At 39.9% G+C, this 23,890-nt stretch overlaps 2 protein-coding genes, 1 long non-coding RNA gene and 1 other non-coding gene across 5 annotated transcripts; 1 reads left to right on the top strand and 3 right to left on the bottom strand.

The window, feature by feature from the left end:
• Positions 1–898: 898 nt before the first annotated feature.
• LOC131024644 (transcription factor HHO2-like) lies at positions 899–3,200 on the bottom strand. Its single transcript, XM_057954148.1, has 5 exons — positions 2,616–3,200; positions 2,271–2,536; positions 1,915–2,191; positions 1,744–1,820; positions 899–1,354 (listed from the first exon to the last, which is right to left on the bottom strand). Exons 1-5 carry the CDS (start codon positions 2,770–2,772, stop codon positions 1,004–1,006), a joined length of 1,128 nt encoding a protein of 375 aa, XP_057810131.1. The 5' UTR covers positions 2,773–3,200; the 3' UTR covers positions 899–1,003.
• A 263-nt stretch (positions 3,201–3,463) lies between these two features.
• LOC131024643 (uncharacterized) lies at positions 3,464–5,019 on the top strand. Its single transcript, XR_009101966.1, has 2 exons — positions 3,464–4,038; positions 4,384–5,019. It is a non-coding gene; the product is annotated as an uncharacterized LOC131024643 (long non-coding RNA).
• Positions 5,020–14,733: 9,714 nt separating this feature from the next.
• On the bottom strand, positions 14,734–15,893 carry LOC131024642 (allene oxide cyclase, chloroplastic-like). Of its 2 annotated transcripts, none has more exons than XM_057954147.1 (2): positions 15,475–15,893; positions 14,734–15,382 (listed from the first exon to the last, which is right to left on the bottom strand). In XM_057954147.1, the coding sequence occupies exons 1-2, from the start codon at positions 15,686–15,688 to the stop codon at positions 14,859–14,861; spliced, it is 738 nt and encodes a 245-aa protein (XP_057810130.1). In that variant the 5' UTR covers positions 15,689–15,893; the 3' UTR covers positions 14,734–14,858. The 2 variants fall into 2 exon arrangements, with proteins under 2 accessions (XP_057810130.1, XP_057810129.1); XM_057954146.1 differs by having other exon boundaries at positions 14,734–15,394; positions 15,475–15,762.
• A 5,138-nt stretch (positions 15,894–21,031) lies between these two features.
• On the bottom strand, positions 21,032–21,138 carry LOC130987302 (small nucleolar RNA R71). The gene has a single exon (XR_009089691.1). It is a non-coding gene; the product is annotated as a small nucleolar RNA R71 (small nucleolar RNA).
• Between the last annotated feature and the right edge of the window lie 2,752 nt (positions 21,139–23,890).

The following is a 23,890-nucleotide window of genomic DNA, read 5'->3' as shown; positions in this document are numbered from 1 at the left end:
CCTCTCAACCTCCTATACGACTATCACAATAACTTGACAAGATATTAACACAACAATGTCATCAAACAATTACATAATTTATAATCCGTCAAGAGCTTGCTTAATTTGGGATAATGAATTCTTGAATACTTTTCAGAAAATTAATGCCGTGGCTTAATTAATTTATTTAGGAATCATAATAAGTAGGAGTAGTAATTAATTGAATGCTCCTGTTTGGCCTTTTTCCAGTCTTTTGGGATCGGCGACTCATCTGCAAGGACTTCACTTTCCAAGCACACACACAAAAAGAGAGTTACACACTTGTCCAAAATCTTCGCTAATTGACGACAACGCATGCTGCCACTAACACAAACCTAATCTCTAATTAAAACTCTTTTTTCACATAAGCATAGCAGCCACTTGATTAATTAATAATCCTTATTTTATTCTACTCGCTGTTGGTTTCTGCCTCAAGAATGATTTTGGCCCGGTTGTCCTCTACTCAGACTCTCTCCTCGCCATTCATGTGCTCCAAGACGAGTCCCATGGTTCTGACTCTTTGTGTGACGAGCTCTGGGAGGCGTTTCATAGAGCGAGAGAGAACGTAGTGCTTGATTTCTTTCATGCTAGACGTGAAGCTAATAGAGCTGCCCATGAGCTAGCTCGTTTTGCTTTTATTGTTTCCGGTGTAATGATCTGGAAGTCGGGTTTCCCACCCTGGCTTCGAGATATTGCTCGCTCTGATCTTCAGTAATATTATTCCTGTTTTCGTCTCAAAAAAAAAAAAAAAAAAAAAAATTAAGGTCCAGCACAATGGGAAACTCTATCCCTAATTAATCAAATTAATTGGACTGTCGCTTTCAAGTGCGTGACTCCAACCTGCATCAACAAACCACCCTAATTATGGACGAAACGAAAGTGACCCAAAAATACACTTTTTTCTTTTCCTCTCTATAATTTCACCAAAATTACACCTGTAAAATATTTCTACAAATTCTTCACAAAGTTACAAAAAAGGGGGCGTTCAGTAAGCTGGTGAGGCAGTAGTTGTATGAGTGGAGGAGGAGGTGGCAGGGGAATGCGATCCGCCTCCGCCTTCGCTAAGGCTGCCGCCGTCATCCGATGACGGCAGCGGTCTCTTCTTAGTGGAGGCCGACGCCTCCCGGAACGGCATCGGCAGCGTCGCGACCGGCGCGTAGATCCCGTTGGATGTGGCCGCGCCCGACGCCTCCCCGGAGCCGGATGTGGCGGTTGCCGCCATCGCGGCATACTCCGGCGGCACCCAAATCCCTCCCACCACCACAAATTGAGGTGCTTGTGAGCTGTTGTTGTTTTGGATTGAAGGGCTAGGTCTCCTCGAGTGCAGACGATATTTCTGCACAAATTCACAAAAATGGTACTAAAAATTAAAAGCTACCACAAAACATTAACAATAAAACAATCAAATTCTTGATCACGAAGAATCTTGAAAGCGTTTGATGATCAATCTTGATTGTGAAGCCTAGCTCTAAAGAAGTAATTAAAAGTTATTGATTCTTCGATTATTGGTTTAAATTTGCATTATTCGAGTATATATTGATTCCCACCGTTATAATTTGACAAGATAATTATGAAATGAAGGCATCAGAGATAGCTAGGACCCCCGTGAAGATAGACCAAATCTTTGAGAATCTTTTAGCCATGGACAATTCGTACAAGCATCCAACTTTTTTTCCCACATAGTAGTAAAAATTAAATCTAAAAATTAGCTACATGGAAACAAACCTGCAAATGACTTTTAACTTCATCATTAGTGAGCCCATCCACCTTCATCAACTCCCTAATCTGCTTGGGTGTTGCAACTGCAGAAAATTCAGACGCAAATTAATTAAGAGATAATCATGATTAGAGAAAGTTAAGACAATAGAACATAAATTGGAAGCTTCTAGCACATACGATGAGAACCACCAAGTTGTTGGAGGGCTTGTAAGAATTTCCTATGCAGCTCGGTTGACCAACACCTCCTTGCCTTTCTTTGCGACTGCCCTTCCTTCTTATCGCCGGTCTCCGCCGAGGAGCTGGTGGAAGCCGGCGGCACCGACCTATTAACCGGAGCGGGAGCAACAACAACCGCACCACTCCCAACTTGACTTTTCTCTTTCTTAAACGGATGAAAAGCACCGCCACTCCCATTTCTGTTCACCTCACTCACTCCTACTTTTTTCGGCGAAGCCTAAACCCCCAAAAAGAGAAAAGATGAGATTTTTTTAAAACCCAATTACTGCAAATTTTGCATACTAATATGAAATTACCTCATTTGAGGGTAGATCTGGTGTCTGATTCCATAGCTGAACAGATCTAAGCCAGTCGGATTTCTGGCAATTCTTGGCAATGTTGATGGTGCTGTCATGCTCCGGCTTCTTAGATTCTTGTTCCTCGCCGTCGGAAGCCCTCTTCAAAGGGATGAACTCCTCAAGAACTGGAGCGTCGCTTGATGTCTGCTCCGAACATTCCGATTGCCCGTTTAGATTATACTCCGTTGTGGTGCCTGATAACTGCTGCTTGCATGCCTCAATCGCTGCCAAAGAAATTTTTTTCTCCATTTAAGGGTTTGGAAGAATAGGGGGAAAAAAGAAACGTGAGTTTGAAGGAAATACCTTGTGTGACGAGGTCGAGGCAGAGGGGGAGTTCGCGACTGAAAACTTGAATCTTGCGACGCTCTTCTTCTAAGGCGTGGATGCGATCTTGGCATCCCTGCATTTTCTCAGGGGAATTATGATCAGTGTGATTGTGATTATGGGTGTTGATCGTCATGTTTAATTTTGATTTAATTTGAGGGTTCTAATTGAGAGATTTGGAGGAGGAAAATGGGATTTGAGGTAAGTTTTGTGAAATGGGGGCTGGGGACCCAGATTTTATTGGGGGAGAAAGCTTTGGTTTTGTCTGAACATGGAGAGATCCGAATGAAAATACTAGAATAAAGGGATCTAAGTAGAATCACCAAATGGAATAAACTTGCTTTCACAAGAGAAAATATATATTGCTACTGCTCTTATATATATATATTTATTGTCTGATTTCGATGAGAGAGAAGGAAATTTTAATGAGCGAATTTCTCACATTTTTTTCTTTGTGTTTTGGTTTTGAAGCGTAGGAGGAAGCGAGGGGTGCGTGAGTTGTCGATGTCGGGCCGTCGCGTACAAACGAATCTTTGAATGTTATCTTTTGTTAGAGTAGAGATAGAAGCATTTTCTCTCTCACGCGCGTGTGTAACAATAAGAGAGAGAGAGAGAGAGAGAGAGAGGAGGTTGAATATTCGAGGAGTGATTCTCATCTGTGGGGCAACACAATGTAATTTAGATAAGATCAAGGACTCTCTTTGAGGATAAAATTGTACATTTGGTATGGAACTCATCGCTAAAAAGCCTTTACTATTTTATTTTTATTTAATCATGAAAATTAGTACAAATCTTTTTGAGTTAATATATAAAACTATCCACTTTCATATTGTAAAGATAAAAATTGTCCACTAAGATAAAAATAATAAAAATTGTCCACTTTTTGATTGAAAAGACAAAAATACCCTCCTTCAAATATACTACTCTCTCTCTCTCCACTCTCTTTCTCTCTCTTCTCCCTCACGGCCCTTCCCCCTTCTCTCTCTCTCTCTCCCTCCCTCCCTTCGATCTCAGATCGCCGCCTCGGCCTCGTCGCCTCCACCATCGCCCCCGGCCTCGTCGTCTCTGCCCCGGCCTCGTCGCCTCTGCCATCTTCTGCTTCACCCCTCGCCGCGAAGCGCTTCGCCTCAAATACTCCGCCGCTTCAATCACCGCCGGTCTCGCTTCGTCTCGCCTTCGTTCTGGATCTCAGCGATTTTCCGGCCGATCTTGCGCATGATTTGCTGGCGCCACTTGTTGGCCTCCGCTAGGTCGCGGCACTCCGACTCCAGGTAGGGGCGGTCCTCTTTCGGCTTCTTCTTCTCCACCACCATCGCGACGCACAGCGAAGTCGATCTTCTCAAGTTTCAACTGAGTTATGTCCGACGAAGAGAAGCCAGATCCGCCGGCCATCCAGATTCAGGTAGATCTCTTGTCCGCCTCCAGCCGTGAGCAGATCCATATTATGTTACTACGTTTGTTCCTTTTATTTTTTCTCCCTTTTTTCCCCGTGAATATTCCCACCCCTTTTTTGCGATGTGTGTTATCTGTTGGCTGCAACCATTTATTCCGAGGGCATAGATTTTTAGTAATTTGCGTGGTGTTTTCTGCGGTTGTTTTGCTTTTGTTGTTACTTTATTGAGGATTTTTCTCTTGGCATAGTTGTTGTTTGTCATATTGTTGTTGTAGTTGCTGCTGTGATTGTTGTTTTTATACTTGCTTCCATTTGATCTAACTCAAAATTTGGCCGTCAATCCTCTGTGTCCAGGAATCGAGGGAGCGCTCGAATTTGTTCTGCGAAATCGGAGATAGCAAGCTGCTATTTGGAGAATTACAATGCTGAATTTACTGAAGATTCTGCAACAGCTCTAGTTCTTGGGGTTTTGGGGTGATTTACAGGCGGTGCGGTGGTGACGGAGATGGAGGGTGCGGCGAAGAAGAGGCGATTTGTGAGGCCTTTCAATTAGGGTTCAGGTCATGGAGGAGGTCCTGGGGGTGGTGGTGGTCTAGGAGGAGGAGGCGGTTTGGGGGGTGGAGCTAGTGGCGGAGGCGGTTTAGGAGGCGGCGCTGGTGGTGGATTATGTCATGGAGGTGGCATTGGGCACGGTGGTGGTCTAGGGGGAGGAGCTGACGAGGCTGTCGTTCGAGTGCTGTCGGGGCCGGTGGCGCTCCTGGAGACGGAGGTTATACTGTTTCTCTCTCATTGTAGAGAAATAAAGACTATCAATGTGCTGCTGCTCGGATTGCCGGCTCCGGCCATGGAGAAGTTCGAGCAGCTTCTCCCATATATGATGTATCATTGACTTTAATTATTGTTATTCATCCACCTTCATTTGTGTGGCATTTGTTTTTTGTTGCTGGAGAATATAACCAGATCATTAATGTTAATTTGTTTTTTAAATAATTCTTCCTTATATGTTTTGGGTTGTGAGCCAATTATGGATTTGAAGGGGATTATGACTTAAAAGGTGCATACTGGCATCCACCATATAATTCACATTAATATCTTTAAAATCCACAATTTAATGTTCTTTAATTCACAACTTAATATTCTTAAATTCACAATCAAATTTATAAATTCACAACTAAAACTCGAATTCACATCAAAATAAAATTTAGTTTTAGTTGTGAATTCAAACTTTAAAAATTGAATTCACAAACAAAACAAATTCTAGTTGTGAATTAAATTCTGATTGTGAATTTTATTAGTTGTGAATTCCCAACCAAAAAATTCTTGCTATATATTAAATTTTGGTTGTAAATACACAACCAAAAAATTCTTGTTGTGAATTCACAGTTCAGTTGTGAATTGTGAATTCAAACTTTAAAAACTCAAATTCACAACCAAAATAAATTCTAGTTGTGAATTAAATTCAGGTTGTGAATTCGACTGATTGTGAATTCACAACCAACATAAATCTGGTTGTGAATTTGTTTGTTGTGAATTCACAACCAAAAAATTCTAGTTGTGAATTAAATTTTGGTTGTGAATTCGACTGATTGTGAATTAAATTTTGGCTGTGAATTCGACTAGTTGTGAATTCACAAAAAAAAAAATTCTGGTTGTGAATTCGACTGGTTGTGAAATCTCAATTCACAACCAAAAAATTTTGGTTGTGAATTCACACTGGTTGTGAATTGCGGGATTTTTTAAAGGGGTGATGTAAAGTGGACATTTTTTTAATTTTTAATGTGAAGGGTATTTTGGTAATAGTGGACATTTTTTAAGTTTTTTATTTTAGTGAACATTTTTTATCTTTACAATATGAAAGTGGCCATTTTAAAAATCCACTCAATCTTTTTTTACCAATGGCCTTTTTATAGTTAGTTTATAAAAAGGCTAAATTTATTTAGATCAAATTGATCTGAGTCAACAAGAATAAAATAGTTATAATAATAAAAATAAAAATATATTTTATTTTATATATATTCTTAGTAAAAATTTATCAATTTTTTATATGTTAAATTAAGTTTAAAATTTGAATTATATATATTATAATTTAATTTAACATATTTATAAAAATGTAATAAAAAAATTATATATGTTAATTAAAATAAATTATCATTAAAAAAATAAAAATATCCACTTAATGATAATTTTAAAGTAAATTTAATGATGAATTATTATTCAATTAATAAACATACATTATTATTGAATTTTAATGAAAATGTCTTTTTTATGTTAAAAATTAAATATTTATTACATTTAATTCGGATCAAATTTATCCAAACCCTTGTAAAATATAAATACTACTCCCTCCGTCCCAATATTCAAGTCCCGTATTCTTTTTTGAGCCGTCCCATGTAACAAGTCCCCTTTCCTTTTTTGGCTAAAATTAGGGATGAATTAGTAACTTAATTAGCTATACTATAAAACACAAAAATTAACCCTAAAACCTACCCACCCACTCGGTCTGCCACTCTCTCTCTCCTCTCTTCTCTCTGACGCCTCCACCATCCTCACGCCTTCCTCCACCTTCCACCGCTTCCAACACCTTCCACCGCCTCGCACCTCCGCCGCCATCCTCACGCCTCCACCACCATCCTCCTGCGACGCCTCCACCTTCCTCCTGCTCCGCCTCCAACGCCTCCGCCACCTCGCGCCTCCGCGGGCTCCAACGCCGCCTCTGCCGCAACAGCCGCCGCCCTCCGCCTTCTTCCACCGCCTGGCACCTCCGGCGCCTCGCGCCTTCGCCACCATCTTCCTGCGCCGCCTCCACCGCCATCCTCTTCCACTGCTTCCCACCTCTCCACCTTCACCGCCTCTACAACCATTTTCTTCGGCCGAACAAACAGAGCCACCACTGCGCCGGACTCCAACGCAACTCGCGCCGCCTCGCGCTTCCGTCTTCACGCGTCTCCAACGCCACCGCCGCTTCGCGCCTCCTCCTGCGCCGCCTTCCACCGCGGGCAGATCTGCTCAAATAATTTAGGGATTTGCAGGTATTTAGGGAAAATTGTCTGGTTTTAGTTGTTGGGGTGTGGTTGCATATTTGCAATTGAATTTGGTTTCTGAATTGATAATGAAGCATATTTCAGTGTAAGGTGTTATAGAGCTGGTTTGGCCGATTTCGATTTTAATTTTGTGTGATTAGTTCAAAATAACGAGGATATGATCTGTGTTGGTTGTGATGTTGAGATAGCTCGAAGTTTAGATTCGTTTCGTGCTTAATTAGGATTTTTGATTTTGATGTGGAAAAAATGGTGCAATGTTGTGTTTTGCAGCCATGTTTGGAGGTGGTAACAGATTATTGAAGCATTCAAGAGGAACAAAGAAAATCCAGTCTCCAGTTTTCATTGCATTGCTGATTTTGGCTCATGGCTGCAGCGGTAGGGCGGCTAATTTCTGGGATAAGTCTCCAAAGTGTCTGCATTGTCAATTGAATTCCAGTTTTTTAATTTTGCTATATTCCTTGTTGTACTTGTATTAGTCAATTGAATTAGTAAATAAAATAACATTAAATAAAGCACTAATTATGTGGTCCCTACTACTTTTACATTCACTTTAACTCTCCTAAATACCCGTGCCCAAAAGAAAGGGGACTTCATTAACGGGACGGATGGAGTATATGATAAGAATTGTCAATTGAATATTGAACGGACATGTTTGTTGGCTTGATGTGTTAAACCAACTTAACTAGTTGGAGACTTGGCCGGAACCCACATTAAATTGTCTAAGTAGACTACTTTTCTTTTTTTTTTTTTTTTTTTTTTGAGAGACTAAGGGCTCGTTTGGTTTTCAGTAAAGGATTATGTAGGATAATTTGTAACTAGGATATTTAGCGTGGATAATGACAGATTATTAATACTGAGTTGGTGTTTGCTATCATGACTAAATACAGAATATCCTGGTTTAAGTTAATCCTAACGGGGAGGTGGTATTATTAATCCTAAGAAATCTGAATTAATAATACTGGGTCATGAGATTAAACCGGGTCATCCCCATTATTACTAAATAATACCAAACACTAGACTGATCTGTACTAAATTAGTTAATACAGTGTATTAGCCAATATCAAACACGCCCTAAGTAGACTACTTAATTAGTTTTAAACACGCGAAATGAGTCGTTAGGCTAGTGTAATCTCTAATTAAAATTTCTTACATCAAATCTTACATATTAAAAGCGAATTTAAATGTCAAATGCTAAGTCAAGAACTTGGATATATGTGTGGTAATGAATGAGAAATTTAATTGTTCGAAATATATATATACATATATATATATATATAGGGGCGCGCTCCAGTGAGACCCGCTCCAATGAGACCCCCTAATTTTAGTGAGATCTAGGGCACGATCTGGTGCGTTTATTTTATCAATCCTATGGCTGATATTGTATCTGGAGGGTGATTTTTTTTCGCAGGGTTCGAATCCTGGAGGGAGCAGAATATTTTAAATTTTGTTATTCATCAGTATATACTGCATTGTTCATCAGTATATACGGCACTGTTCATCAATATATATGTCTTATTCATTACGAATTTTTTATATTTTATTTTTCATCAGTATATACATCTTGTCATTAGATATACGTTTTGTTCATTAGTATTATATATCTTATTCATTGTACTCATGTTACACGAAAAATATGGGGTCTCACTGGAGCGCGCCCCTATATATATATATATATATATGGAGGAGAAGTTGGATATATCAACTTTCATGTCTTCATCTTTCATATGTATAAAATATACAAATTTATTCACCCACTCCATTTCCTCTCTTATTAGTAATTGTATGGACGGAATATTCTTGTAGAGAGTGGAAGAATGATGAGAGGTTGGAGGAATCTTTCCCGAGAGCGTGAGTGACACGCCCCCATAGGAGTGGGGTTGGCTGCTCCGTTTCGAAAAACTGTTTGGCTTCTCATTCTCTCAAAGGGCCAGTGAGCATTGTATAGTCGTCCCGCTATCGCGTGAGATCCACGCTCCAATCACAAATGTACATGCAAAATGTGTGGAGTTGAAGACTTGAATATTCTCTTTTGGGACTGAAGTAGCTTGCTTGGATTGGATCAGCTGTGGCTGTGGGTGAGCCCAGAAATGAAATTGGCACGTTTTTCATTTAATCTTTTTTTGTCCTGTTTTGTTTTGTTTTGTTATATTTTTAATTTTCTAGTTGAGGGGATTTTTGCTGTTTGTATCTAAATGACGAGTGCATGAGCATATTGGAGGCATGATTCTATTCGAATGTGGAAAAAAGTAATTACATTTATTCTAAATTGAACGGCTGTAATAAAAATGGACTCTGAAGAAATCGAAGTGGATATAAAATTGGGAGCGGAGGAATCGTGGAATAATATTCTTTCAACAAATAGATTATGAATTTCTCACCTAGCTCATGTATATAGGGGAGCACTTCAATAAGATTTTCTATTTTTAGTGAGATTTGAGACACGATTTCGTGCGTTTATTTCATCAAGATATCGTATCTAGTGGGAGATTTTTTTTTTCAAGGTTCGAATCCTGGAGAGAGCAAAATATTTTAAATTTCGTTATTCATCAGTATATACTACATTGTTCATCGGTATATACTGCCTTATTCATCAGTTTTTATATCTTATTCATTACCAATTTTTAAAATTTCGTTATTCATCAGTATATACGGCCTTGTGACCCTTGTTTATCAATATATACGTCTTATTCATTGTCCTCAGTATCTCACGAAAAATAAAGGTCTCACTAAAGCGCGTCTATATATATATATTTTGCGGAAACATACAAATTTTTAACTTTTGGGTGATCACAAAATTCACATATTTGCTTTTGTACTTTGATTTCTTTGACTTCAAACCCGGCTTAAAGAAAGAAGGGACCAGGACTGTAAGGACACATGTGAAGAAAAAAAGGTAACCAACAGTTTTAAAAGAAGATTAAAAGTATATGTGCAAAACAAAACACAGTTAGGAGCATACTAAATTAATAAAAAAATTATAGATGACACAAAATGTAGAATAAAGATAATATGATAATAAATGGTTATTAAGGAATGAAAGTAATTGAGGTAGAATATGCATCTTTCGAACCATGTCAGGCTACGAGGACACCACGCTTATATAAAGAGAAAAATACTCATGTTTCTAAAAGGAGTTATTGTCATAAAATACATCAAGTTTGTCAATTTTCTAGTTTATATCATCATTTTTTTTTTGCCAGAAAATACATGAATTTATAATTTGTTCGTAATTGTCCCATCATTTATAATTTCGCCCAAATTAATCTGAGGTGGCTGCCGGAATTGCCAAATCACACATGCACACACTTCTCTCTCTCTCTCTCTCTCTCTCTCTCTCTCTCTCTCTCTCATAGACACACATGTACGCACACAAACACACGCACACACCCACTGCGCCGCACACACACATGCACAGCCACTCCCCCTTCTTCCTTCTCCGGCGACGGTAGCGTCACCGCCACCACCCACCTCTCATACTCAAACTCCCCCTTCGTCTTCTTCTCCACCACCACAACATCACCTTCCCTAATCTCATTCAAGCAACTCAAAATATCATCCATGGAGAGCCTGGCCTCCTTCTCCGCCTGCAGGCGCCTAAACGCCAGTGGCGCCACCACCTCTATCATCCTCGCAGTCTCCGCATCCATCCCATACCCAAGGGACTCGTCAACCAGCTCCTCGACCCCGCCCCTCTCGATCCGGGCCGCGGCGAGGCTGGCCAGATTGATCTCGTCGATCCGGGCCGCCGCCTTCCCCACCAGCAGAGCCCCCTCTCCGCCGTCCTCCCCGACCAGTAGTACCTCCCCCCTTCGCCGCCCTCCTCCATCAACAGAGTCCCCCTCCGCCGCCCTCCCCCACCAGCAGACCTTCCTCCCTTCGCCGCCCTCCTCCACCAACAGAGCCCCGCCTCCGTCGCCCTCCCCCACCGCCAGCAGGCCCTCCCCCCTTCGCCGCCCTCCTCCACCAACAGAGCCCGCCCTCCAGTCTCTCTCCCTCGACCAAAACCACCAATTTCACCACGCTCAATTACAGATCTACAAATTGGAAGACTTAGGGTGAAGGCGGTAAAGATCGAGAGGGGAAGTGGTGGCGGCGGGGTTGGGGGAAGGGGAAGGCTCCGCCCGCCGGGCAGGAGAAGTGGCAGCGGCGGGGGGGTGACGGAGGGGGACATTCTGTTGGGTTGGGGGGGAAGGGGACCGTCTGTGGGGTGGGTGCAGGGGTGGGTGGGTGGGGAGTGGCAACACATCATCATTCTCAAATAAATTAAATGCCACATAAGCCACGTAAATGACACATAAGTTTCGATTTCGCCGGAGATATTCACCGTGGGATTTTTACGAATAAATTATAAATTCATGTATTTTTTAGCCAAAAAAAAAGGTGATGATATAAATCAGAAAATTGACAAACTTGATATATTTTAGAGCAATAATCCCTTTCTAAAAATACTAACATAAAGAAAGATATGGCCGATGATGACATGCTCACCTTCTTTCGCTACAAAGCATGAAGAAATATGGATCATACCTAGATCAATAATTTAAATTATCTTTTAATTAATTTAGGGAGTTTTTGTTTATAATCTTAAATTCCTCCTATATAAATATACACATCTCCCTTATTTTTCTCTCTTACTAGCCATTCGCCCAAATGATCTGGTCACCCAGGGGACTAAATGAATTTTTGACTAATAGTTGTCAAATCGTTATATTTCAGGAATGTGTAATGTTGTCTCCTAAATACAATAATGATTAAGACATTAAGCGTAACTTAATTAATTTGAAGGCATTTTACAAATAGATTTAATGGATGTGGAGATTTTAAATTTCCACTCATACTATCAAGCAAACGAGTTACAAATACAAAATATGTACGCTCAATAAAAAAAATTAGCATTTTTGTCTTCCATAAAATTTGAATCTAATATTATGAATTCATTCAATAGAATAATGAATATATAGTATATATCTTCACAATTTAACAATTTAAGGACTGAATATAATTTTTTAATTTATATTTTATAATTAATTTTTGTTTGATTTAATCCGACAATCCCTATATATTTTTGTCCTATCATATATATATATATATGGTTACGCGGGGCAATAATTCTCTATGTATGTTTATCCTATCAGAAAACCAAATTTGTAGAGTCACCACAGCTATTCTTAGGTAATTTTATTTATTGTTGTTTTTTAGCAAAGCATATTAAATATTTTGAGCTACAAACAGTTGGCAGAACTCCCTCTTTATCTTCTAGTTATGAGAGCCCCATTCTATGAGAGCAAAAGACAAAATGACCGACTAGCCGGTGTGAACTTTTCTTGAATAAATCTTTCCACCTAAAAGTATTTTAATTTTACAATATCAATAATAGGATTAGACACTTAGGGTTCGCTTGGTGCTCAGTAGGGATTAGTCAGTATAGTTAGTAAACTAGATTATTAGCGTAGATAAATATATGTTACTAATATTGGTTGATTATTTGCTATTATGGTTAATTAATTATGATTTTTGTTTGGTATCCATATTTCTAGGTTAAATAAACTTAAAAATGGACACAATTGCAGGGCCGTATTAATTATCCTACGTAATTCGAGGGGGAGGCGGTATTAATTATCCTGCGTAATGCCGATTTTTAGCTCAGGGCCTTCACATATCGCAGGGCCGTCCACGATGCATGTATTGAATACCAAACTATGCACTAATTTGGATTAAATTAGCTAATAAGGTGTATTCCCTAGCACCAAACGGACCCTTATATGCTAATATGCTGTGTACAGATAATTTTGCCTCATCAAAATTGGACTAAGATTTGGGTATAATACGAGTAATGGAATCCAGCTCAAACAAGAGAAGTTAACGGATTGAGCCCACATCAAAAGCCTTCAAATAGGCCCAACAACTATTTGCCAACTGCCAAGTAGGCCTATAGCCCATAGGCTAAAACGTAGTTTCGAATCCTCCAAGTATTAAAACGACGAAACTTAAATTCGACTACCAAAAGTTTATATATACGCATTATTATATTTAATTTGATATGACTCATATGATAAAGTATTATAGTCTCTAATTTTTATTAGTTCCAAGGCAAATCGTCGCACGAGTAAAAAGTAGCCATACATCAAAACCGGGCCTGCCCGGCTCGACCCAAAGGGCTTTTGAGATTGGCCGGCCCGGGCTGACCGGCCCGAAATCGTCCGAGCTGCCAAATTTCAAGCCCAGCCCAGCCCAGCCTCGACCGGGCTATCGGGCGGTCGGGCCAAATCCGCTCAATGCTTTTTATTTTTATTTTTTTTAATAAATCTTGTTTTTATAAATTCTATGCTGCGAGTTAGAGTTCTAATTTTCCACAAGTTAACATTGCTCTGCTCCTTATTTTATTAGCAATATTCTCAACTTAGCTTTGACTTCTGAAAATGATCAAAAGATGCTAACCGATGTCAACAATTACATAAACAAATTCATAAGACAAAACTCTCGGAGACAATACTGATCACTAAATGCTCAATTTTTTTTTTTGATAGCAAAGTGGAACCAACCTGTAATTCAATAAGTCAAATTGGACTTAATTTATGGAAGTATTTAAATTTGGCACCTTTTGAATTTTTTGAGTGGAATCATACTATAACTTATTTATATTCAAACTTGTAACACCTAGAAAGATCACTAGCAAACTTTAAGGACGTGATTGAGAGTTTATATTATCATTCCCATCAGTAGATCAATCAAATAAGACTGAAATTAGAGCATTACAAGGAACATTCTTAAATTCTGATTGGAACAACTAATGAAATAAGATTAAAAATTAACATGTGGCAGTGGCAGATTAGTAGATAGTAATACGCAGCAGTAAAATTCTTGTTTGAAATTGTAGGGTTTCAACTTTTAAAACAAAATAAAATAGAATACTTAAGTAAAATTAGAATAATAAAAATCAAATTTTAAAATATAATTGGGCGGGCTTTTTAGCCTGAAAACCACGGGCTTTTTAACCCCGGGCCCAATCAGCCAGACAGACTGATTGGGCGGGCTTTTTAGGCCCGATTTTTTTCGGGCATACATTTTGTACAACCCAGCCCAACCCTAAACATGGGCGGGCCGGGCCAGCCCGTCAGGCTGGGTCGATTTTGCCAGCTCTAATCATGACCATTATCCATTCCTCAAAGAAAAAAAAACGTTCCATTATAAATTTATAGTATGTAATCATGTTCCATTATTTTATAGTCTAAAAGAAAAATATAAGAAAATGTTCTAAACCTCTCCAAAAAAAATATCATAATATTTAAATTGTAGTAGTACCAAACATTTGAACAATGTGATAAAAATGTTCGATTCAGATTTTTTCCACTTGAAAACTATGGTCAAATGTGCACTTAGAGTTAAGAATACCATTGTCAATTCAGAGTCACGAATTGACATACTTTTCGACGTGTCACGTCGATCTTCGAAGTCCCAAAAATTTAATTAGGAATCATTTTGTTACATTGTTCAAAGATTAGATACTGAAAAATATGAAACGATTGAGATATTTTTGTACTATTATTTACCCGAATTTATGTATCAAAATGCATTAGCATTCTTTTATATGCCTTCGATCTCGTACCTTATTTATATGGAGTATTTTAAAGAATATCACGCAGAATGGATGAGACAACTACACTTTCTAAGATAAAATCACATAAATTATAAAATGTGAATGAATGCGCAACAAATTCCAATAACCATACTACAACAAAAACCTCAGCTAATTACCAACACCACAAAATGTAATTCCGACTACAAACATCAATTTGTGAAGTTAGCAATGGTGGCCTGAGGCTCGGCGGCCTTGGCAGCCGGCGACGGCTCGACGGAGGGCGACGGCGCCACCGGGGTGACCACCAGCTCCGCCGGCAAATCCTTGATCCCCTTCAAATAAAACGTGTAGAAGAGCTTAAACGGGAACACTATCTGCTGCAGCTTGACCGTGCCAGACACACCCTCAAAGACGCCGGAGCCGCCGGTGACGGCCAGGTAAGTGTCGGAGCGTGTGAGGTACGCGCCCTGCACCGAGATGTGGCCGTAATCGCCGAAATAGAAGCTGTAGATGGCCTCGTAGCGGTCGGCATTCTGGTCGGGAAAGTGCTGGATGAGCACGCAGAGACCGGCCGTGATGCCCAATCTCTTCTGCAGGTCGCCGGAGTAGAGCTTGTTGGAGAAGGGGACGAGGTCGCCCAGGGTGTTCTGCTCCTTCTGGCTCAGGCGTAGGTAGGCCGGGCTGCCGCGGTCGCGCTCGTTCATCTCGTACACGTACAGCTCCTGAACCTTAGCTGAAATTAACGCTGCTGAGAATTGATCACAGATCTGTTTCCAACGCGTAATCAATTGAACAAAATCAAAGAGAAATCTAGGTTATTCTTACATGGAGTTGAAGGCTCCGGCTTGGGTTTGCTCCAGAGGCCGAAGAAGGCTTGCGGCTTGGAAGATCTGGCGCAGGAAATCGATCTCTGATTCGGAGTATTGCAAATTTTGGTTGAAACGGAGGTCGAGAAACGAAGATCGGCGATCCGATTTCCGGTGGATGGGAGAGCAGAAGGTGCTTCAGCCTTGGGAGTGATGGAGTTAGTGAAAGCCATAAATGATGAAAGCCTCGAGACAAAGATTCCGTTTGGGCTATGCAGGTGCGTATGTATATATCGGAAGAGAAGAGAGAGGTGTGTTGTGGTGTATTGTGTTGTGTTGTGGGGAAGAATTAGAATTCACTTGCGAGGAAACTCATTGTTCCACGTGCGGCCCATGTGTATGGAGATGGTCGTCGGCGGCGGTCGTTACGTGTGGAAATACTTAAATATTCTTGCTTTACACATGCTTCTATTTTTCACAAAATCTATAATAAACATAACTTTCAAATTAACTGGAAATTTTATTTAGTTTATAATAAAATTAAAAGTTTATTTGTTTAAAAAAAATTAAAAGTTTATTTATAAATGAGTGGATTTTTAAAATAGCCACTTAGGAATAGTAAATTTAAAAATTGACCATTAAAATAAAAAAATTTAAAAATTGATCACACTTATCATTTTACCCTTGCATATAAAAATTTTAAAAATTACCCGCGAATTCACAACCAGTCGAATTAACAAGTAACATTAATTTTAATTGTGAATTCAATTTTTAAAACTCGAATTTACAACTGAATAGCTAATATTAATTGTGAATTCGACTTTTAAAGTTTGAATTCAGAACTAAAAATAGTGTTAGTCGTGAATCAAGTTTTAAAGCGTGAATTCACAACTATGAATAGTGTTAGTTGTGAATTCAAGTTTTAAAGCGTGAATTCACAACTAGAAATATTGTTAGTCGTGAATTCAAGCTTTAAAACATAAATTCACGACTAACACTATATATAGTTGTGAATTCATTAAACTGATTGTGAATTCTAGTTTTAGTTGTGAATTCAAGAACATTAAATTGTGATTTTATAGATCTGATTGTGAATTCAAGAACAATAAATTTTGAATTCATAGATCTAATTATAAATTCAAGATTATTAATCAGTTATCACTAGCAAAATTATTAATGAGTTACCATGGCCGATGCACCAATTTAGTAGCTGTTATTTCTTATTGACCCACAAAGACCACTCTAGTAGCTGTTATTTCTTATTGGCCCACAAAGACCACTCAAAGGCCCAACCCACTCCACTCTCTTGGAGGCCCTCTATATTGTGCTCTAAGCTCTAAGCTCTAAGCTTTCTTTCCTTCATTAGCTACTAGTTGTGATACGCTTCCCTTTCCTTTTGTGGGTTTCTTTTCTTGTGAGTTTATCTCTTGGGACTATTTAAAGGGATGGCAACCATAGCTTCTAGAGTAGCGAAAACATTCGATCAATTGAAAGAGTGGGTAAAGATAGAGGAGCAATCGAGTGGAGAAGGGTTGGTTGTGGGCTGTTGTTTGTCAACAAGAGTGATTTCTCTGTTCCTAAGTGGTCCAACTTGTGGTGGTGTGTTGTTGTCCTATCGGGAGGCCCGCGCCTGAGCCGAGAAGCGTCGACGCCCCTATCCTTTTTCCTGTCACTCTTTTATTCTTACCACTTTGTATTGCTACTGCTTGTCTTCTCCTTCTTTGTGCAGGTTCTTGATATATCAAGTATTGGGCTGCTGCAATTGCTAAGCTTGGATTTATCTCGTGTCATTCTCTGGCGAAGTCCAGCACTGGCGCTGACGAAACGGACCGACGGCGAGCTGAAACCATAATAGTGGTATCAGAGCGAGGTTAGTCTCGCTGTCACACCCTACACCTTGTGGGCTTCATTACCTATTTCAATCAGCGATCTAGATCGTCGCAGGTATGACGATGCCTCTATCTTAAGCATCGCTCTGGTAAATTGGCTTGATCTTCTCTCTGTTTTAAATATTTAGTTGCTGCCATCTGGTGCAGATTAGGCTTGGTGTTTATCTGCTCGTATATATCTAGGGTTCGTGTGATGTAATCTGTTTTCTTCTCTTATTTTAGTTCCGCTTTGAATTCTGGTTATTTGCAGTGTGCTTTCTACCTTTATCTGCTACTTTGTTTTCTGTTTTTTTTATCATGGCCTCTTTGACAAATTACGGTTTGGCTCCCTTTAATGGAAAAACTGATTTTGGTTTTTGGCAACAAAAAATGGAGTGTATTTTGATTCAACAAGGTGTGTATCAAGCTACTGATCTTTCTTATGATGAAAAAGAAACCGACCTTCAAAAACTCAAAATTAATCGACTTGCTTTATCTGCCATTATCCTCAACCTGTCTGAGTCTGTCCTTAGAAAGGTAGGAAGAATGACATCTGCAAAAGATTTATGGGTTAAATTTGAAGAATTGTATACTGGAACTTCTTTGACGTCTAAGATGTTTTTGCTTGAAAAGTTTTTTCGTTTTCAACTTGATTTGACTAAAGAGATTGATGAGAATTTGGATGTGTTTACTAAGTTAATTCAAGATATTAAATTAACCGGTGATAAGCACATTGATGATTATGCTCCTATTGCTCTTTTAAATGATATCCCTGATTCTTACAGTGATGTGAAATCTGCTATTAAGTATGGAAGAGACAGTGTGAGTCTTGAAACTGTTGTGGATAGTTTAAAAAGCAAAGAAGTTGAATTGAAACATAGAAAATATGGAAAATCATCTTGTGAGATTATGCATGTGAGAGGAAGAACTGAAAATAGGTCTAATAATAATCCTAAGCATGCTAATAATGATGATTCGAAGGGAAAACAAAAATACCGTGGCAAGAGTAGGTCTAAGTCTAAAAGAAAGGGAAGAAAGTGTTACAAATGTGGCGATTGGTCATTATATTAAGGAGTGTACTCGTCCTAAGAAACATGAGCAAGCTAATATCGTTACTACTAGTGAAAACTTGGGAGATTTGTTTATGGTGTTTTCCGTGAACTCTGTGCATTGAACGACTCTAAGTGAAAGAGAATGGCTTGTAGATTCAGGTTGCACGTTTCATATGTCTCCATTCAAAAGTATGTTTTCTAATTATATTTTTGTCAGTGATGGTTTTGTGTCATTTGCTGATGAGAAGAAATGTCCAGTCCTTGGTATGGGTGATATTTTCTTGAAATTTGATTCCGGTCATACTTATACCTTGAAAAATGTGCATCATGTGCCTGATTTGCGTTATAATTCGCTATCATGTGCTGCTTTGGAAGATGATGGGTTAGAAGGTAAATGGGGAAGGGGGGCCGAATGACAATTCTTAAGGGCGCCTGACTCAACCTAGAACACCTCTAGTTTGATGACAAACATGGTTTTTGTACCTCAATATCGCATGAATTGTTGTCATTTTCCCCCATGAATTGATTGCTAATATGTGTTTGTATCCCAATTTTGAGATTTGATTCGTTGGTGTAGTTTTGGAGTGATTTCAGGAAAAATCAAGGACTAATTGGAGGATTTTGAAGACATGAGATCGAAGTACGTCTCGATAGGAATTCGTGAGCGCAAACGGCGACCAAATCCGAGTCCGGACGAGGGAGAACGAAACCGAACAAGCGGACTGCGCATAAAGCCCAGGCGACCGCGGTCCGGGCCGCGGCCACGGGCCCGACCGCGGGCCTCTGCTCCAAAATTGCCCAGTAACCCGCGGTCCGGGCCGCGGCCACGGGCCCGACCGCGGGCCTCTGCTCCAGAGCAGTCCAGAACGTTTTTTACAGTCACCCGCGGTCCGAGCCGCGGCCGCGGCCTCCCCTGCTTCCAGCCGCGTTTTCAACCGCGGTTCATGCCGTGACCGCGGGGAAGAGGCGGAGATCCGTCTTTTGGTGGGCCCAGACGCGATTTTTGCCCAAAACTCCATTTTTCCCCTCTTTTCTCATATCTTTCATCTTCCTCACCCATTTTTCCATCTTCCCCAATTCCTCCACACCAAACCCTAGCCTCCATTACCACATTTTTTCACCAAGATTGAAAGCATTGAAGAGGAGAGAAGATTGAAGAAAGCTCATTAATAGGATTTGTCATTTCTTACTCTCTCTTTCATTTATGTACACCTTTAACTTTGATTTATTGTGTTTGAACATGTTAAGCTAATTTCCCATTGGTTTGGGGATTAGGCTAGATGGATGTTGTATTGGATTGAATGTTATGCTCAATATATTTCTTAGTTATTTCTATTGCTATTATCTTTTCAAGCCCTAGATTTATATCTTGTATGGATTGTTGGCCACTCTCTATGCATTTCCAATTTATGTTTTGAATCGGGAGAGGATAATCATAATAGATTAGGTGCTTGAAACATATCAACTCAATAAACCGAGAGGTTGAGAGTTGGGTGAGAGTTTGTCGATCTTTGTGTGCTTTTGGGAGTTATAGGTTAGAAGTTGACCGGGGACGGCAACTATGACCCGTAATCTACCGTTTTAGTCGTCCGGGAGGGGGCTAGAACTAGTTGGGAGATCACTCTAGATAATTAGGAATGTTAAGATTAATATTGAGCTATTTGAAATCCATTACTTGTCCATTGATGCCTAGTCCCTAAATCACCTTCATCACTTGTTTAATTCTCTTTGTTTGTTTGATCTTATTAGTCTTTGAAATTGCTAGATAATTGAACCTTTCACCTCATTGTTTAGTCTAAATAGCTCTAGCATAATGAATTAAGATAATCACTAGATTGAACTACTAATCCTTGTGGGATACGACCTTGCTTCCATATATTGCAACTACCCGTATACTTGCGGTGTGGTGAAAATAAATAGCGAACAAGTTTTTGGCGCCGTTGCCGGGGATTAGTTTAGTTTCTTTGCTTGTGATATTTTGCTTCATTGTGCTTAACTACTTTAGACATTTTACTTGCTTTAATTTTTGTTTTCTATTTTAAGATTGTGATTTGACTCTTTGTTCTTGTTGGTTGATAGGTAGTGTATGAATACAAGGTCTAAAGGTGCACCTCTTATACCTATAGACCTTGAGGTTGAAGCTTTTTGCCGACACAACAAAGCAAGAACAAGAAGAGATAGAGAGTTGGAGGAAGCTATGGCGGAAAATTTCGATTTAATCCGTCAACTCCAAAGGCAATTGGAGGACATGCAAGGGCAAATCAATGAGCAAGAGGCTCAAAGGAATGCACCACCACCACCACCTATTAGCAATATGTTCCAACCCGTGGTCCAACAAGTGGGAGTGCATGCCCCGAGAATCAATGCCAATAATTTTGAGCTCAAGCCGGCCCTCATCAACATGGTGCAACAAAATCAATTCGCCGGTCTTTCTCAAGATGACCCGAATGGACATCTCGGCAATTTCTTGGAGATATGCGATACTATCAAGATAAATGGAGTTCCGGAGGATGCCATTCGACTCCGACTCTTTCCCTTCTCACTGAGGGGCATGGCCAAGACATGGTATCAATCTTTAGAGATTGGTTCCATCACTACATGGGAGAAAATGGCTCAAAGGTTCCTTATCAAGTTCTTCCCTCCAAGTAAGACAATGAAGATGAAGAAGGACATTGTCCAATTTCATCAATTCGATGGAGAGACCTTCTATGAAGCTTGGGAGAGATTCAAAGAGATGATAAGGAAGTGTCCCAACCATGGTTTGGATCAAAACACCATTATTTGCTCATTCTATACCGGGTGTAGTGGTGAGATGCAAAGAGACATGAATGCATCGGCCAATGGAGCATTGTTGGAGAAGAGCCACGAGGAGGCCACCCACATCATAGAGAACTTGGCCGCCAATAGCTACCAATTTCCGGGAGAAAGGAAAGAGGAGGACGCCCAAGGCTTGGAGTTGAAGCTTCTCCCCACACACTTGAAGTATGCATTCTTTGGTGAGAATGAGATACATCCAATGGGGCAAGACCGTGTACTCCAACTCAAAGAGTTAGATGAGTATCACGCATTTGAGAAGTCAAGCCTCTACAAAGAGAGGACAACAAGTGCTAATGACGAGATGATGCACAAACGGGAGTTTGCACCCGATGATGAAGTCCTTCTCCTCACCTTCCGTCAATCACTACCTCCGGAAAAGCCAAGATCAAAATGGACGGGTCCTTTCAAAATCAACAAGGTTTTCAACAATGGAGCAATTGAATTGAGAAAGAAGGATGAAAGAACCTTTGTGGTTGAGAAGGAAAGAATCAAGGCATTTTTGCCCTTGAAACCAAAAGTTGAAGTGTTCGTTGGAACCACCCCCGAGCCATAACACCATCATGGAGACGTCTAGCTCATGACGTTAAACTAAGCGCTAGTTGGGAGGCACCCCAACAAGGTACCCTTTAATTTTTGTATGGTTTATTTTTTTTTATATGTTAGTTTTTTTTGTGAGTCCGAGACAACTTCTCCTTCTCTTTTCTTCCAAACTCATTTTCACTTTGTGTGAAATAAGTTTGGGGGGAGGGGAGAGATGGATTAGTTGTCTCATCTATCTTAAGCTTTACTTGTTTTTGTTTGTTTTAGTATTGTTGTCTTGTTTTTGTTATTGTTGAATAAATGAAAGCTTGAGAGTTAGTTGGGTTGATATTTTTGTTTTTGTTTTGCTTGGGATAATTGTAGCAAATTTTGTGACGATGAATTGTTTGTTGTTGGGCTTACAATATGATTGTTGTTTTTTGAAAAGAAATTGTGTGTATCACTTGTGGATTATGCATGAAAAGTTTGAACTTGTGACAAGTGAGTTAAATATTTTGCCTCCAAGAACTTGATAATGAGCTTGTAAGAATTGAGCCATTGATTGTCATATTATCACAATCTCATTTCATTCTTGAGTGTAAATCAATTGAACATGCTCGTTAATCTCTAGAACTTGCCATAAGTCCTCTATAAAAAAATGAAAGTAGATGTGTTATGGATATTGAAGTGATTTAAGGTCATCCTTGCTAGCCACTTGACTTAAATTATGTCCAAATTCTCATATGATCATAGTTTACCCACTTTGTGCCTTATAGCTTTTTTTTGAATTAACCAATGAAAAGGGGTAGAACGTTGATTGTTGGTGGTTGCTTTGATGAAAATGGTTGAGAAATCATTGAAATTGCTTGTCATACTTTGATTGAGTGAAAATCACTAGTCTCCTATAAACTCAAAAAGAAAAAGAAAGAAAAATGAAGAGAAATGTTGAACAAAATAGTATAAAGGGGAGTGATTTGCCTTTTGAATCATGGTCTTGATAAGTATTCATAGGATGAAAAAGAATAAATGTGGAGATATTGGTTATTGATTGATTAGAAAAGAGAAATGGTGAATTTGACTTGTTCATTGTGATTGCTAGATTGTGGGATGAGTCACTTTGCCTAAAAAAAACTACTCACATTACCAAAGAGCCCTCATTACAATCCAATGAAAGCCCTTTTTGATCTCTATTTATAACACATTGAAGCATAGAGAGTTAGGACAAATGGCAAGCCTATGGTAGATTGCATGCATTGTTTCGAATTGAGTGTAAACACGTCCATTCTAAACACTTGAGAGTCGAGTGCATCATTGAAACATTCACCTTGTGAGGATTCAAGCTTGGAGGCTATAATGTTGAACTTACTATCACTTGTGACTTCTTGAAATGCATATCTACTTGTGATACACTAGTGAAATATTTTGAAAAAAATTGAAGCCCTTGTAATGACACCAATTCATTCTCACATGTTTGTTATCTTTTATTTCTCTTCTCTTTGTTGTTTGGGGACAAACAACGCTTTAAGTTTGGGGGGCTGACAAACATGGTTTTTGTACCTCAATATCGCATGAATTGTTGTCATTTTCCCCCATGAATTGATTGCTAATATGTGTTTGTATCCCAATTTTGAGATTTGATTCGTTGGTGTAGTTTTGGAGTGATTTCAGGAAAAATCAAGGACTAATTGGAGGATTTTGAAGACATGAGATCGAAGTACGTCTCGATAGGAATTCGTGAGCGCAAACGGCGACCAAATCCGAGTCCGGACGAGGGAGAACGAAACCGAACAAGCGGACTGCGCATAAAGCCCAGGCGACCGCGGTCCGGGCCGCGGCCACGGGCCCGACCGCGGGCCTCTGCTCCAAAATTGCCCAGTAACCCGCGGTCCGGGCCGCGGCCACGGGCCCGACCGCGGGCCTCTGCTCCAGAGCAGTCCAGAACGTTTTTTACAGTCACCCGCGGTCCGAGCCGCGGCCGCGGCCTCCCCTGCTTCCAGCCGCGTTTTCAACCGCGGTTCATGCCGTGACCGCGGGGAAGAGGCGGAGATCCGTCTTTTGGTGGGCCCAGACGCGATTTTTGCCCAAAACTCCATTTTTCCCCTCTTTTCTCATATCTTTCATCTTCCTCACCCATTTTTCCATCTTCCCCAATTCCTCCACACCAAACCCTAGCCTCCAT

This window comes from Salvia miltiorrhiza, chromosome 5, assembly GCF_028751815.1.
Source record: "Salvia miltiorrhiza cultivar Shanhuang (shh) chromosome 5, IMPLAD_Smil_shh, whole genome shotgun sequence".
NCBI lineage: Eukaryota > Viridiplantae > Streptophyta > Magnoliopsida > Lamiales > Lamiaceae > Salvia > Salvia miltiorrhiza.
The sequence above is the reverse complement of the archived record's forward strand: the minus strand, read 5'-3'. Positions and strand labels throughout refer to the sequence as shown.

What these genes read in the sequence shown, in the direction of transcription:
- LOC131024644 (XM_057954148.1), bottom strand. Translation starts at nt 2,772, where the DNA reads ATGACGATCAACACCCATAATCACAATCACACTGATCATAATTCCCCT. An exon ending in CAGATCTACCCTCAAATGAG is followed by an intron (nt 2,192 to 2,270) that starts GTAATTTCATAT and finishes TTGGGGGTTTAG; the next exon opens with GCTTCGCCGAAAAAAGTAGG. An exon ending in ACAACTTGGTGGTTCTCATC is followed by an intron (nt 1,821 to 1,914) that starts GTATGTGCTAGA and finishes AATTTTCTGCAG; the next exon opens with TTGCAACACCCAAGCAGATT.
- LOC131024642 (XM_057954146.1), bottom strand. Translation starts at nt 15,688, where the DNA reads ATGGCTTTCACTAACTCCATCACTCCCAAGGCTGAAGCACCTTCTGCT. An exon ending in GCCGGAGCCTTCAACTCCAT is followed by an intron (nt 15,395 to 15,474) that starts GTAAGAATAACC and finishes AATTCTCAGCAG; the next exon opens with CGTTAATTTCAGCTAAGGTT.